The sequence below is a fragment of the Python bivittatus genome, unplaced genomic scaffold (genome assembly GCF_059951505.1).
Source record: "Python bivittatus isolate LINGU-HERP-01145 unplaced genomic scaffold, Pbiv_v1 ctg000070_np1212, whole genome shotgun sequence".
In the NCBI taxonomy this organism is placed as follows: domain Eukaryota; kingdom Metazoa; phylum Chordata; class Lepidosauria; order Squamata; family Pythonidae; genus Python; species Python bivittatus.
In genome coordinates, this window is record NW_028277034.1 from 37,932,686 (window position 1) to 37,945,606 (window position 12,921).

A 12,921-nucleotide genomic window follows, 5' to 3' on the forward strand; every position below is an offset into this window, starting at 1 on the left:
GAAAAAAAATTACGTGATACTGTGCAGGAGAAAAATAAGAGGATGGCTCCATAGGTCTATGGCAAGTGCCACTTTCCACATAGACTATGACAGGATGTGATGTTTTCCTCTCACGATTCAGGACATGTGTAGCTCCACTTTTTAGAGTTTAGGTGGGCAATCTGAAGCTATGCGGTGCACGCAGTCCCTGATGGAGCTTATAATCAGGCCACTTTAGTTCAGTAGCAATGAACCAATCCCTTGTTGCAAATTTACTGAACTTCTTTTTGGTGTGTGAGTGTGTGTGTGTGCTGCTCCAAACGGAGGTTCCAAATAAATGTTAAACTCCTGTAAAAAAATAAATAAAGCTAAACCCAAACTCTCCCTGCACTCACAAAAAGGACAGAAAATTTCAGCTTTTACTCTCTGGCAGGGGCCACTGCTGGATGTACCTCTCCAAAAGGAATGTTTTATTTTACTAAAACAGGCGCAGCTGCCCAGCTTCAAGAAGGTTGCTTTTGCCTGCTTCATCACACAGCAATAGAATGTGCTAGCTGCTCTATGCAGTAATTAACTTTTTTGAAGAAAGAAAGAAGACACTAAATTTAAAAAGCAGTCCTTTGTAAGCTTGTCTAAGTTGCTGGTTTGGGAAGGCAACTGCATTGTGATCAACGTTAGTTGGATAATTAATCTTCTTAGGAATTTGGAGCCATTTTGTAAGAGACATTTCAAATGATTTTCCAAATCTCATTTAACAGGACAGTTTGTACTTACTTGGTTAAATAAATAATCTTGGAAAGCATCTCATATTGATTTATGTCTAACTGAAATAGAAAATACTGTCAAAACTGCTGCCCTGGGAGTGAATAAAAGCAAACATAATCCTTTTGGCTTTGTTCATACCCGTTGTCTCATTTTCGACACTTAGGGGATCTTTAAAAGATGTTCCATAAAATTAAACTCAACTTGGAGTGGAATTAGCTCAAACATTTAAAGACAGAATATTAAAGGTCACAAGCCTTTAAAAAATCCTTGAAGAAATATCTCTCTCCCTCACACTCACACACACACACACACACACACACAGAACTAAATTGTGAGTGGCTTCTAATAAAACAGCCCGGCTGTGTATGAGAGTTAAAGTTCAATTCTTTTGGAAAGTATCAGACTGGGAAAGGATGCTTATATCTGCACAATACATTATACATCCCAGCTGGTCAATGTGAAGGCACATACTTATGTTTTATACCTATCCAACATGGCTCCTTATACAAAATTGAATGTCATGGAACTCTTTGAAAATTCTAAGCTTTTTGACTCACATTTGAAACCTAACATGAAAGCAAGTTACTGTCTCTGTCTGCCTAACATACTGAGCCATTAGATAGCCAAGCATATTTGAGCTTAGCATTCTATGTGAACTGAGCCTATGGTTAGTTTGACTGAGCGTACTGTATGAATCCCGAAAACTGGATTAAGTGACCCACAATTACTTTAACTATGGTAAGAGGCACCCATATCCTCAGAAATATCTGTATTCTCTAATATTCAAATATGTACTTCAAAGGTTACAGATGTTGCTACAGAAATCTGAGTTATTAAAGGTGTCCAAAATATCAAAATTATGTTTAATTGCCTTCAATTAAATCTCAACCTCCACCTTCATGTAAACTAATGATACTTTTTAACTAATTTTTCCAAAAGGTGAGGTACAAAATTTCTCAAAAACAAAAACATCTTTTTATGAAATAGAAACAGATTTTGCAGAAGCAGAAGAGGAAGATGTGCAAACATGGAACAGCCACAACTTAACACTAAGCAGAGTATGACACTATAGCAATTGTAGGTTTCAAATTGCATGCAATTAGGGCAAAGTGGAAATGATGATTAGTTAGTATTTGTACCACAAGCTTAGCTATACAGGTGAAACTCGAAAAATTAGAATATCGTGCAAATGTTCATTTATGTCAGTAAGGCAACTCAAAAGGTGAAACCAATATATGAGATAGACGCATTACATGCAAAGCGAGATATGTCAAGCCTTACTTTGGTATAATTGTGATGAGTATGGCGTATAGCTTATGAAAACCCCAAATTCACAATCTCAGAAAATTAGAATATTACATGACATCAGTAACACAAAGATTGGAAATAGAACAATATTGGACCTCTGCAAAGTATAAGCATGCATATGTATTCAGTAATTGGTTTGGGCCCCTTTTGCAGCAATGACTGCCGCAATGCGGCGTGGCATGGATGCTATCAGCCTGTGGCACTGCTGAGGTGTTATGGAAGACCAGGGTGCTTCAATAGCGGCCTTCAGCTCTGCTGCATTGTTCGGTCTCATGTCCCTCATCTTTCCCTTGGCAATGCCCCATAGATTCTCTATGGGGTTCAGGTCAGGCGGGTTTGCTGGCCAATCAAGCACAGCAATCCCATGGTCATTGAACCAGGTTTTGGTACTTTTGGCAGTGTGGGCAGGTGCAAAGTCCTGCTGGAAAATGAAGTCAGCATCCCCATAAAGCTCGTCTGCGGAAGGAAGCATGAAGTGCTCCAAAATCTCCTGGTAGACAGCTGTGTTGACCCTGGACTTAATGAATCACAGTGGACCAACACCAGCAGATGACATGGCTCCCCAAATCAACACAGACTGTGGAAACTTCACACTGGACTTCAAGCATCGTGCATTGTGTGCCTCTCCATTCTTCCTCCAGACTCTGGGTCCTTGGTTCCCAAATGAGATGCAAAAGTTGCTCTCATCAGAAAAGAGGACTTTGGACCACTGGGCAACAGACCAGTTCTTTTTTTCTGTAGCCCAGGTAAGATGCTTCTGACGGTGTTTGTTGTTCAGGAGCGGCTTGACAAGAGGAATACGACATTTGAAGCCCATGTCCAGGATCCGTCTGTGTGTGGTGGCTCTTGATGCACTAACTCCAGCCTCAGTCCACTCCTTGTGAAAGTCCCCAACACTTTTGAATGGCCTTTTCCTGACAATCCTCTCCAGGCTGCAGTCATCCCTGTGCTTGTGCACCTTTTTCTACCATACTTTTCTCTTCCACATAACCTTCTATTGATGTGCTTTGATACAGCACTTTGGGAACATCCAACTTGTTTTGCAATTACCTTTTGGGGCTTTCCCTCCTTATGGAGGGTGTCAATGATGGTTTTCTGCACAACTGTCAGGTCAGCAGTCTTTCCCATGCTTGTGATTCCTACTGAACCAGCCTGAGAGACCATTTAAAGGCTCAGGAACCCTTTGCAGGTGTTATGGATTCATTAGCTGATTAGAGTGGGACACTTTGAGCCTAGAATATTGAACCTTTTCACACTATTCTAATTTTCTGAGATTGTGAATTTGGGGTTTTCATAAGCTGTACGCCATACTCATCACAATTATACCAAAGTAAGGCTTGACATATCTCGCTTTGCATGTAATGCGTCTATCTCATATATTGGTTTCACCTTTTGAGTTGCCTTACTGACATAAATGAACATTTGCACGATATTCTAATTTTTCGAGTTTCACCTGTAGAAGAATTGCTTAGATGTGGAGCACACTCACAGATGATCGTAAAGAAACAACACATGTATTTACATTAATTGAAATAGTTTAATCTGTAACCCAAAGACACCATTGTAGTGGATACATCACTATTAAATAAACCAAGATCCATTCATATTTCTAGGGGTGGAGAGCATCATGCCGTGAGAAAAGAATCCTGTTTCTTGTTTGTACCTGCATGCTTTTTTTCCTTCCCTCCTTATTTTTGTTCTTTAATATAATACTATACTAAAATCCTATACTTACATGATTAAAACCAATCTAGGCTAAATTTAACATGTACACCGTGTTATTAAAATATATATATTTTACATGGTAGTAGGATATGAAAATATTTTGTTTTAATTATTGAGTTTTACTGATTAGGGCAGAAAAGGTTACAAAACGTTTGCTATGAATAAATGAAGACAAAACTCAAGAGATCATCATAATGATTAAGAAAGCTGCCTGGAATTATTAGTATGGAATATGTTAAATATTTATGAATGATCTCTAGTGGAGAGCAGTTACCAATACAAATCCTAAATTGTTGCAAAATAAGAATAGTTCAGCATAGGGTCCTATAATTATTAGTTCAAACTGCATCATTCAATTAAAGCTACTCTATGGCTGCTGAAATTTCAATTTTACCTTGCCTTGTTTTTGGCTCTTAAATTATTATGCATATTGCACAATACAACACACATAATTTTAAAGCCTTAAATAATCCTGGATAAATTTATTTCGCATTACAGAAGGATTTGGTTATCTTTTCCTCTTTTTGTTCTGCTAGTTACATTATGTATCCCTGTGTGTGTTTGTACACAACAATAGATCTTCATATAATCATAAAACAACTGACTTTCATACAGGCATAAATCGGCAAGTCTGAAGAACAAATGGGGTAAAATCATAAAATGTCTATGCAGCAAAGATGCCATTTGATTCCAACTGTCATTATGGCCTTATTATACAGCAGATGGGATAATAACACTTGGCCCTACAACCTACAAGATTCTTAGATCTTCAGAAACACTAATCTCAGGGCCTGAGAAATATATCTCGTCCAAGCTGTGGACAGTGTAACAACGGTACCCCCATGCCAAGAGTATGCCGAAAACATGACTAAGGAACTGTTTCTGCCCCTTCCATAAGATATAATCCCAAATTGTATACCAGCATCTCTGTGAAAGAATGTCTCATTTGGCCTATAGAAACAGATACTGCTATGTCAGGTAAGTCTGCCATCTTTTACAACCAACAGTAAGGGGGAAAAAATCTCCTTTTCTAGCAAGCTGGACTTTATTATGCTCTTTCTCATATTAATCTGATGGTTGTCTCTCAACAGTTATTTCATTTATTTATTAAATTTATTTATTAAATGTATTAAATTTTAAAATTAAAATACACAATTCTGCAATTATTTAAAGTTTAACCTTTTTTTGATCAGGGTTGTTGGCTTTGTATTTTCTTCTTATTTCTTCTAAATCTGTTTAGTTGTATACTATGATGCATGAATGAGACGGCTCTTTTCCCCCACTCCTATGGACACCTAATAAAATGCTGTGAATGAAACACAAGAAAATGTTGATTTGAAAGCACCAGTGTTAGAGAGAATAATTATTCTTCCTACTGTCTAAAGCTTAGGGTTTATAGAAGGAATTACTTGCTGGCTGCTGGAGATGATTTGCAGAAAGAAAGAAAGAAAGAAAGAAAGAAAGAGAGAGAGAGAGAGAGAGAGAGAGAGAGAGAGAAAGAAAGAAAGAAAGAAAGAAAGAAAGAAAGAAAGAAAGAAAGAAAGAAAGAAAGAAAGAAAGAAAGACTCCATATATGTGGTGCTATGTTGACTGACTGACTGACTGACTGAAGGATACTGTATAGAGAACATTGAAACAACTTGGCATAGATTAGCCTTCTGCAAGTTGGAGCCCTCCAGATATGTTGTGCTATGTTGGCTGGAGAAGGGAATGGTAGTCCAACACATCTAGAATCCATGTTTGAGGAAAGCAGGCATAGAGAAATGCTTTGAAAAATCAGGCTTACTTCCTAATTCAGTTTTATAATCAAAGTGAAAGCAAGAAGCTGCCTATATTACTGAGGCCTCTGGTGGCCACAATCTAGAACTACAGGAAAAAGTCTGATTAATTTCCTCTCTCAGAATACAGTACGTGCAAGCTTGCAAGCAAAGGGCACCCATTTATTCTAGAAGCAGTGCAGCCTCATATACAGTCTATGAATAGTTTTATTTGCCTATTTAAAAGATTTATTGATTTGGAAGATAAGTGTAAACAATTCAGTTAACATTCTCTTTTTGGTTTTAAGATGGCCATAGCTTTTGTTTAGGCTTCAAGGCAAAAGAAAACAGACTGTCCCTGCGCACTGCAGTAGAACCAGAATATTTGTACAGCGGAGAAACATGGAAAGATAGAGTGGAGTAATGGAGTAATCCAGATGAGGCCTGGATTCATATGTCTAACTAAGACATGATTTATTTAGTTTTGGTTTATCGAATAAACTGTAATTGGATGAATTCTCACTTAACACTAAAACATGTTCTACAAGACACAATGGGTAAGATCATGCATCTTAAACAGACCTGGGCATGTACAGCCCGCGGGCCACATCCGGCCCTCTGGCTCTCCCTGAACGGCCCGCATGAAGTCATTGGTAAATTAAAAGTCAGTGTAAATATATTACAGTAATATGAGCATGCAATACAACTGCACTTTTATTTTGAAGGAACTTCTAAATTAATGGCTTTTTTCGTGTGACCTTACACACCCTCATTTGAATGTGTTGGCGGACATGTTGTACTGCTTGCTTTAGCCCTTAAAGATGTCAGCTAGCGTGAAAAAAAGAAAGATTGATTCAGAATGCAGAGTTTTTAAAAAGGTATGGACTTCCAAGTATTTATTTACTGAACTCAAAGGTAAAGCTGCATGCCTAGTTTGTGGAGAACAGATAGCTAAGGATTATAATTTGAATTGCCATCATGAGACGAAACACGCAGAGAAGTACAAAAACCTGACTGATGCAGAATGGGCACGGATGTCGGAATCTTTGCTAGCTAAACTGCAAAAGCAGCAAGGATTTTTTACCAAAGCTCACACACTGAGGGATGCAGCAGTCAAGACGAGCTTTGTGATATCCCACAAAATCGCCAAAAACAGCAAGCCATTCTCCGATGGGGAGTTTGTCAAAGAATGTTTGGTGGACTCTGCAGCACTAACATGCCCGGAGAAAAAAGAACTGTTCGTGAATGTGCCCCTTTCCAGGCGAACTGTAACGAGAAGGGTCGAGGACATCGCGGGAAATCTGGAGCTTCAGCTGCAAAACAAAGGGGGCAAATTTGACTTTTTCTCCTTGGCTCTGGACGAGAGCTGTAATGTCTGCGACATGGCCGAGTTACTCATTTTTGTACATGGATTAACAAAAAACTTTGAGATGACAGAGGAGCTGGCAGCTATGCGGTCAATGAAAGGGACTACAACAGGGAGTGGTTTGTTCACAGAGGTAAATGCATGCATGGATAAACTGGGACTAAAATGGGACAAATTGGTAGGTGTTACAACCGATGGCTGTCCAAATTTGACAGGGAAAAATGTTGGACTTCTGAAGCGGATGCAAGATAAAGTGACTGAAATAAACCCAGGACAGAAATTGATATTTTTGCATTGTATTATACATCAGGAGGTGTTATGTAAGTCAGTGCTAAAAATCAACCATGTGATTGATGTTGTGACTAAAATTGTTAACTTCATCAGGACAAGAGCATTGAATCAGAGTTTGTTGTACTTTTGGAGCATGACAGTGAATATAGTGACATCGGTTATCAAACTGCTATCAGATGGCTCAGCCTGGGCAAAGTGCTTAAGAGAGTATGGGATCTGAGAGCAGAGATACATGAATTTTGTGAGAAGGCAGGGATATCACAGAGCTCTCAGATACAGACTGGATGCCAGACCTGGCTTTTGCTGCTGATGTGACTGCACTAATGACTGAACTAAATACCAAGCTGCAAGGCAAGGGCCTTTTTGTACATGAAATGTACAGCCTGGTGAAGGCTTTCATGAGAAAGTTGAAGTTTCTCTCAAGCCAGTTGGAGGGCAACATTCTTGCCCACATGCCCACACTGAAGGAAGTCACACCATCAGCTGATCACCTCCACAGGTACTCATCCACGTTAGGGACACTGCATGGTGAATTTTCAAGACGATTTGAAGACTTTAAAACAGTTGAGAGTGAAATGCACATGATTTCCTCTCCTTTCACTAGCAGTGTGGATAATGCAATCAGTGATGTCCAGCTCGAACTCATCGATCTGCAGTCTGACAAACTACTGGCAGAGCACTTTAAGTCAGTATCACTGCTGGATTTCTATTCTTCTCTCAAAGAGGAGAGCTTTCCAAACTTAAGGAGGCATGCTCAGAGGATATTGGTTCCCTTTGGATCCACCTACATATGTGAACAAGCATTCTCAGTGATGAAATTCAACAAATCCAGATACAGATCCTCTCTAAGTGATGATCACTTGTGTGCTGTCCTTTGCATATCCACCTCAGATATTCAACCTGACTTCGGTGCACTTGTTCAAGCCTAAAACAGGCTAGATTTCTCTCACTGAACAACAAAAAAAATAACTCAGATAAAGCAAAGAAACAATGCTGGGTGCATTTATTGCTTTTTTATGTGAAGTTAATGTGATGCTGGTCTTTAAAATACTTGATATTTTGTGTAAAGTTAATGGATGCTAGTTTTGCACATTTTTGAAACTGTTTTTGTGAATGTTCATTAAATAGTGGTATTCTTTTGTCCACATTTCATTGTATTGTTGTAATGCTTCATTTACTGTTTTTTATAAAGAGATACATATTGGGCAGAACTGTAGGTGTATTGGTCCGGCCCTTGACAACTGTCAAAGTTTCTCATGTGGCCCCTTGGGAAAATTAACTGCCCACCCCTGATCTTAAATCAAGCAAACCATATCATGGCTTCTTATGAACTGCGAGCTCAGTCATAGTTGGGTGCTTCGTTTTTGGCTTTATTTGCTTTGTGAAAACAGGCAGGTCCTACATGGCCGTGCAAAACATTCAATAGAAGTTTTCCACAAAGTGTGTTAGGTGAGCAAAAGGCCTTTTAAAAAGTGTTACAGCAACTATGTCTTCTGGAAGCCTCACACAACTATTCTTTCCATTTGTTTTCTACAAGTACTATTACCAAGCCACGTACCTTTGGTCTAGATTGCCTAATGAATTGTGGTCCTTTAATACTTTCACTTTCATCCTTTTGTGTTCAATCACCTCTTTCCCATTTCTTTACATGCATCATTTCTCCTTTTCTCTTTCCTTCCATTCCCAGGACAATTATCCCTTACTGTCCAACCCACCTCAATTTTTTAAAAATTGTTTCTGCTGAAAATAAAATGTAATCTAATTTAAAATATAATTACTGTTCCTGATGGAAAGGAAAAAAAGGGAACACATAAGTGTGCTTGTTTGTGTGAAAGAGATAACGGTTGATACATAACAGAAGGAGATTAATTATAAATGCTATCCATTAACTTAGATGCAATTAATTTTAATTATCCTATCCTTGCCCTTTTTTGGAACGTGGCAGGTATAAACAGATAAATGCACACACAGCATGCAGATTTAGTGCACAGGTGAAAATCTCCAGGATTGATTTCTGCTGGGGCTGGAAAGACTAGGTTGACAAGGTGAGGAAACAGGACATTGCATAGGATCCTTGTCTGTGTTTTTTCTTTTCTTTCCTGTCTACTCCTTATGGGGGATGATAGATTCAGGAACATGTTTAAGATAAATACGGGAATTATTCGCTGATTATTTCACTACCTGTCTCAAATTTCAATCTTGCCTCTTCGTAATTGTCTGGAAATATATGTTCTCTTGTTGGAGAAAATTGAGCCAAAATAGTTACATAGTTCTGCTTTCTCTTTGTTATCTGTTAATATTTTGCTTTATGCAGCAGATGACACAGTGATTCATTTCTCTTCAGTTTTAAATGTATCTGCAAAAGTTACTTTTGTTGTTTTTAACCTCCTCTGCCAAGTTCAGCTCATTCTAAGTCTTCTTTGCAAGATCTACAATGCTTTTTTTTTTTGGTTCACAAGCAACGACAGATAGCAATGACAGTATTACTTTTATTTCTCCCCTTGTTTTAACCCAGTTGTGCTCTACAATATTACCAATTTCATTCCATTTCTGAACAAACATGGACACTTTTAACAGAGTGCATCTCTATCGTTCTATTGTTTCTGCTTTTTTCCAATTATGGGAGTCACCCGAGTCCTTCTGATAACTATTAAATCATACACTGTGTTTACTTTTCTGAAGCCTTCCTAATTGTATCGGTATCTTCCACACTTTTAAATTAAAAAAAAAAACAAACCCTAGCAAAATAATTGTATTCAGCCTCTGCTAGGTTTAACCACCTGTTTTCACAAACAGAAAATTGGGCCAAAATACTGTAGGGCCAATAAATTTGGCCCTGCCTCCACCAGTGATGCCACTGCATCACTGCCAGGCCCCTCACTGTTCTAGGGGCCCCTCCTTCACAAATACAGCATGTTTTGGAATAAGTTATAATTTCTGGATTATACAAGACAGTCTGTGGAACCTGAGTGCCTCAAGAATCCTCATTAATTGGAATATATTTTAACTGACTTTCTCACAATCTACCGAGACAAGTGTAAACTTCAAATAAATGAATACATTTAGCTTAGGTATGACCATTTTTACATTATCTTAAAATACTTGAAAAATTACTGTTCACTGTATAGAGTTATTCCTGACTGATGTGATGTGTTGAAACATTTAGGGTGAGGAAAGACCATTAAAAACTTATTGTGCAATGAAAACAGTTACACAGCAAAGGACACGTTTTCTTCACCAGTAATTTTAAGGGAGATCAACCCATGTTTTTCAGAACACAGTTAGTTAAATCTTCACTGCTACACAGGTGAAAGAAACTAGTGAAACTATTAAACTATGCTTTTGTAAAAGGTGAATATTTCTTATTCCATAAAAATATGTGAATATTTTAAATATTTTTTCTGTCTCTGGGCTTAGAATAGATTTAGCTGAAAAGGATAATTAATTTACTTAAAGGTGAAGTAAAGATTGTAATAAAATCAGATCCTATTGACACCTATCCATAGGAACTACTGTGGTTATCTTAGTCTGGAATATATATTGGAATATCAGAAAATATTGAAATTGCGAGAATTTTCAGTAACGACTTTTCATTTTAGGCTGCTAAGTAGAAAATATTGGAATGAAAACAGTATCTTCAGGGAGTTCCAATACAACATACAAATTTGCTTTATCGCATTTCCCCACAATGCCCTGGATCTGCAAAATCCTTTTTATCCTTTGAAAACTGTTGCTATACAGGATTTAACGAACTGTGTTCTGAAAAAACTGAAAATTTCTCTAGATGTTAGAAGTTTAGAACTTAATAGGAATTTCGCAATAAAATTATTAGAAATTATGGATAAACATGCTTAAAGAACGGCACATGAGTTATCTGCTAGAAAACTACTGTGTCCTTTCCCTCCCCTGCAAGGAGGCTGCACCAAGGAAGAATCCTGCTAGTAAAACAGCTGTATTTGCACATGCTAGGCTAAAAAGCTCAGTGAGAAAACACATTTTATCCTCCCAATGTCCAACTAATGCAGTTTCTAAGCAAGGCATGGCTTGGTATATAGTGTGAGGCCAATCATTTGTGGCTTACTCAAACCATGATTAAACAAACCATGGATAGGGATGTGTGACCTCAGCCATGTTGGGTAAGTCAGGAACGAAGGGGTTTTTAAAAGTGGCTACATTACAAAACACAACTCTTTTTCAAGATGAATTTGAGCATGGTGGTTGTCTGTTACAGCAACGCAAGCTAAGCCAGAGGTAAGCACTGTTCCGAATTGATCCGACTGAAAGGGTTTCACGTGTCACACTTCACTCTAAAGTCACACTGACTGGCTCACACATCACATACTGGACAGCCATAGTTCAGTCTTGCATGGCGTGACTCAGGAATGACTTACAGCATTTCCAGGCCACAAGGAGGGAGCTCCTGGATCTCTAGATGTGCTGAACTACAGCTCCAGCTACCCCAATCACCCTTGGGAGGATCTCGGGGGCTCCTAGTCTCTGGGAGGGGAAAAAAACCCCCTACTCCTGAAGGCTAATTTAGCATTCTATCATCCTAATTTAGAAGAGGGAAAAGAAGCGATGTTGTGGCGGCCCAAAATCCCTCCCGCGTGCGGAGAGCCGCCGCTGCTCCCCAACCCTCGCTCGCCCCAGCCCTGCGAAGGCCACCTTTCCACGAAGCCGGGAAAAAGAGACGAGCCTTTGTGAAGCTAGAGCGGCAAACCGGAAGCCCCGGGCCTCTCTCCTCCCTGAATTGGAAGACGCCGCCTTCCCGTTTAGAATTGGCTTGCAGCCGGCTAGGCCGCCCCCTGGACTGCGGGGAGGGCTGGGGAGGGGGAGGAGGAGCGGTCGGAAACGGTGGGTGCGCGCGCAGCCTCGGTCCCTGCCCGTCCCGGCGCGCGCCCCACTTACTCTCCTCCCTCCGCATCTCCAAGCCCGCTTGGGAGCAGCCGGGGAAGAGCCTCTGAGTGCCAAGCCGGCATCCCGCAAAATAGCATTGCTGCGCTTCCCACCACACGCACTTCTGTTTTCTTAAGCCGGCGCCTCCTTCCTCTCTTCCCTGGCCGCGCCCAGCCCTTGCATCCCGCGCGCCGCCTCCTCCTACCTCCCGCCGCCTCCGTCTCCTTCTGCTTGTCCGCGCCCGCCGCGAATGGATTTGCCCGCCAGCCAGTGCAAAAAAGTCAAGCTGAGCAACAAAGTGCAGAGCTGGGTAGGTTCGGCGCGGGAGGCTGGGTGGGCGGCAGCAGCTGACGATGCCGCGAGAGGCAGGCGAGACGGCGGCGTGGAAGCCCGCTGCTGCTCGAAAGCAAGGCGCTGGGCGCGGGCGCATCCCGGTCGGCTGCCTTTCGGATGGGCCGGCTCGGCGGCGGCGGCTGCGCGGCGGTGAATAATTCGGGCTGCGGAGGCTCGACCGCTCAGGAGAACGGTCGCGTCCATTGACGTATCCGCAGGCTTGCGTATTTATTTATTTATTTATTTAATTATGCTTTCAAGAAGGGGAAAAACAAAAGAGGAAGGGAATCATCTCGCTTCCCTTACGTCTCCGGCGTGGCCGCGGGATGGAGTTTGGGGATGGGATCCAGGACCGCGTTTGCGCCTTTCAGAGCGGCGAGTGGCAGAAGATGCGGGGCCGAGAAGTCCGAGGAAGTGCTGAACCCTCGTCCTTCACCGCTGTACAGTATTACTTCATTTCTGTTGGAGGAGGAAGCGGGGGGGGGGTTGAAATCCCGGGTG

The 12,921-nt window shown here is 40.7% G+C and overlaps 3 protein-coding genes across 4 annotated transcripts in view; all 3 read left to right on the plus strand.

Moving 5' to 3' along the window:
- Nucleotides 1-6,568: 6,568 nt before the first annotated feature.
- On the plus strand, nt 6,569-7,411 carry LOC148216879 (general transcription factor II-I repeat domain-containing protein 2B-like). The gene has a single exon (XM_088133249.1). The coding sequence runs from the start codon at nt 6,569-6,571 to the stop codon at nt 7,409-7,411; it is 843 nt and encodes a 280-aa protein (XP_087989375.1).
- Nucleotides 7,412-7,475: 64 nt separating this feature from the next.
- LOC148216880 (general transcription factor II-I repeat domain-containing protein 2B-like) lies at nt 7,476-8,120 on the plus strand. Its single transcript, XM_088133250.1, has one exon. It carries the CDS (start codon nt 7,476-7,478, stop codon nt 8,118-8,120), a length of 645 nt encoding a protein of 214 aa, XP_087989376.1.
- A 3,904-nt stretch (nt 8,121-12,024) lies between these two features.
- PAPSS1 (3'-phosphoadenosine 5'-phosphosulfate synthase 1) overlaps nt 12,025-12,921 on the plus strand; it is a 49,977-nt gene continuing 49,080 nt past the window's right edge. The window contains exon 1 of one of the 2 annotated variants that reach the window (XM_088132994.1): nt 12,025-12,397. In XM_088132994.1, coding sequence (XP_087989120.1) covers nt 12,338-12,397 — 60 coding nt within the window. In that variant the 5' untranslated portion in view covers nt 12,025-12,337. Of the gene's footprint in view, nt 12,398-12,685; nt 12,861-12,921 lie in introns of those variants that run through there. The other variant, XM_025169923.2, reaches the window with a different exon arrangement.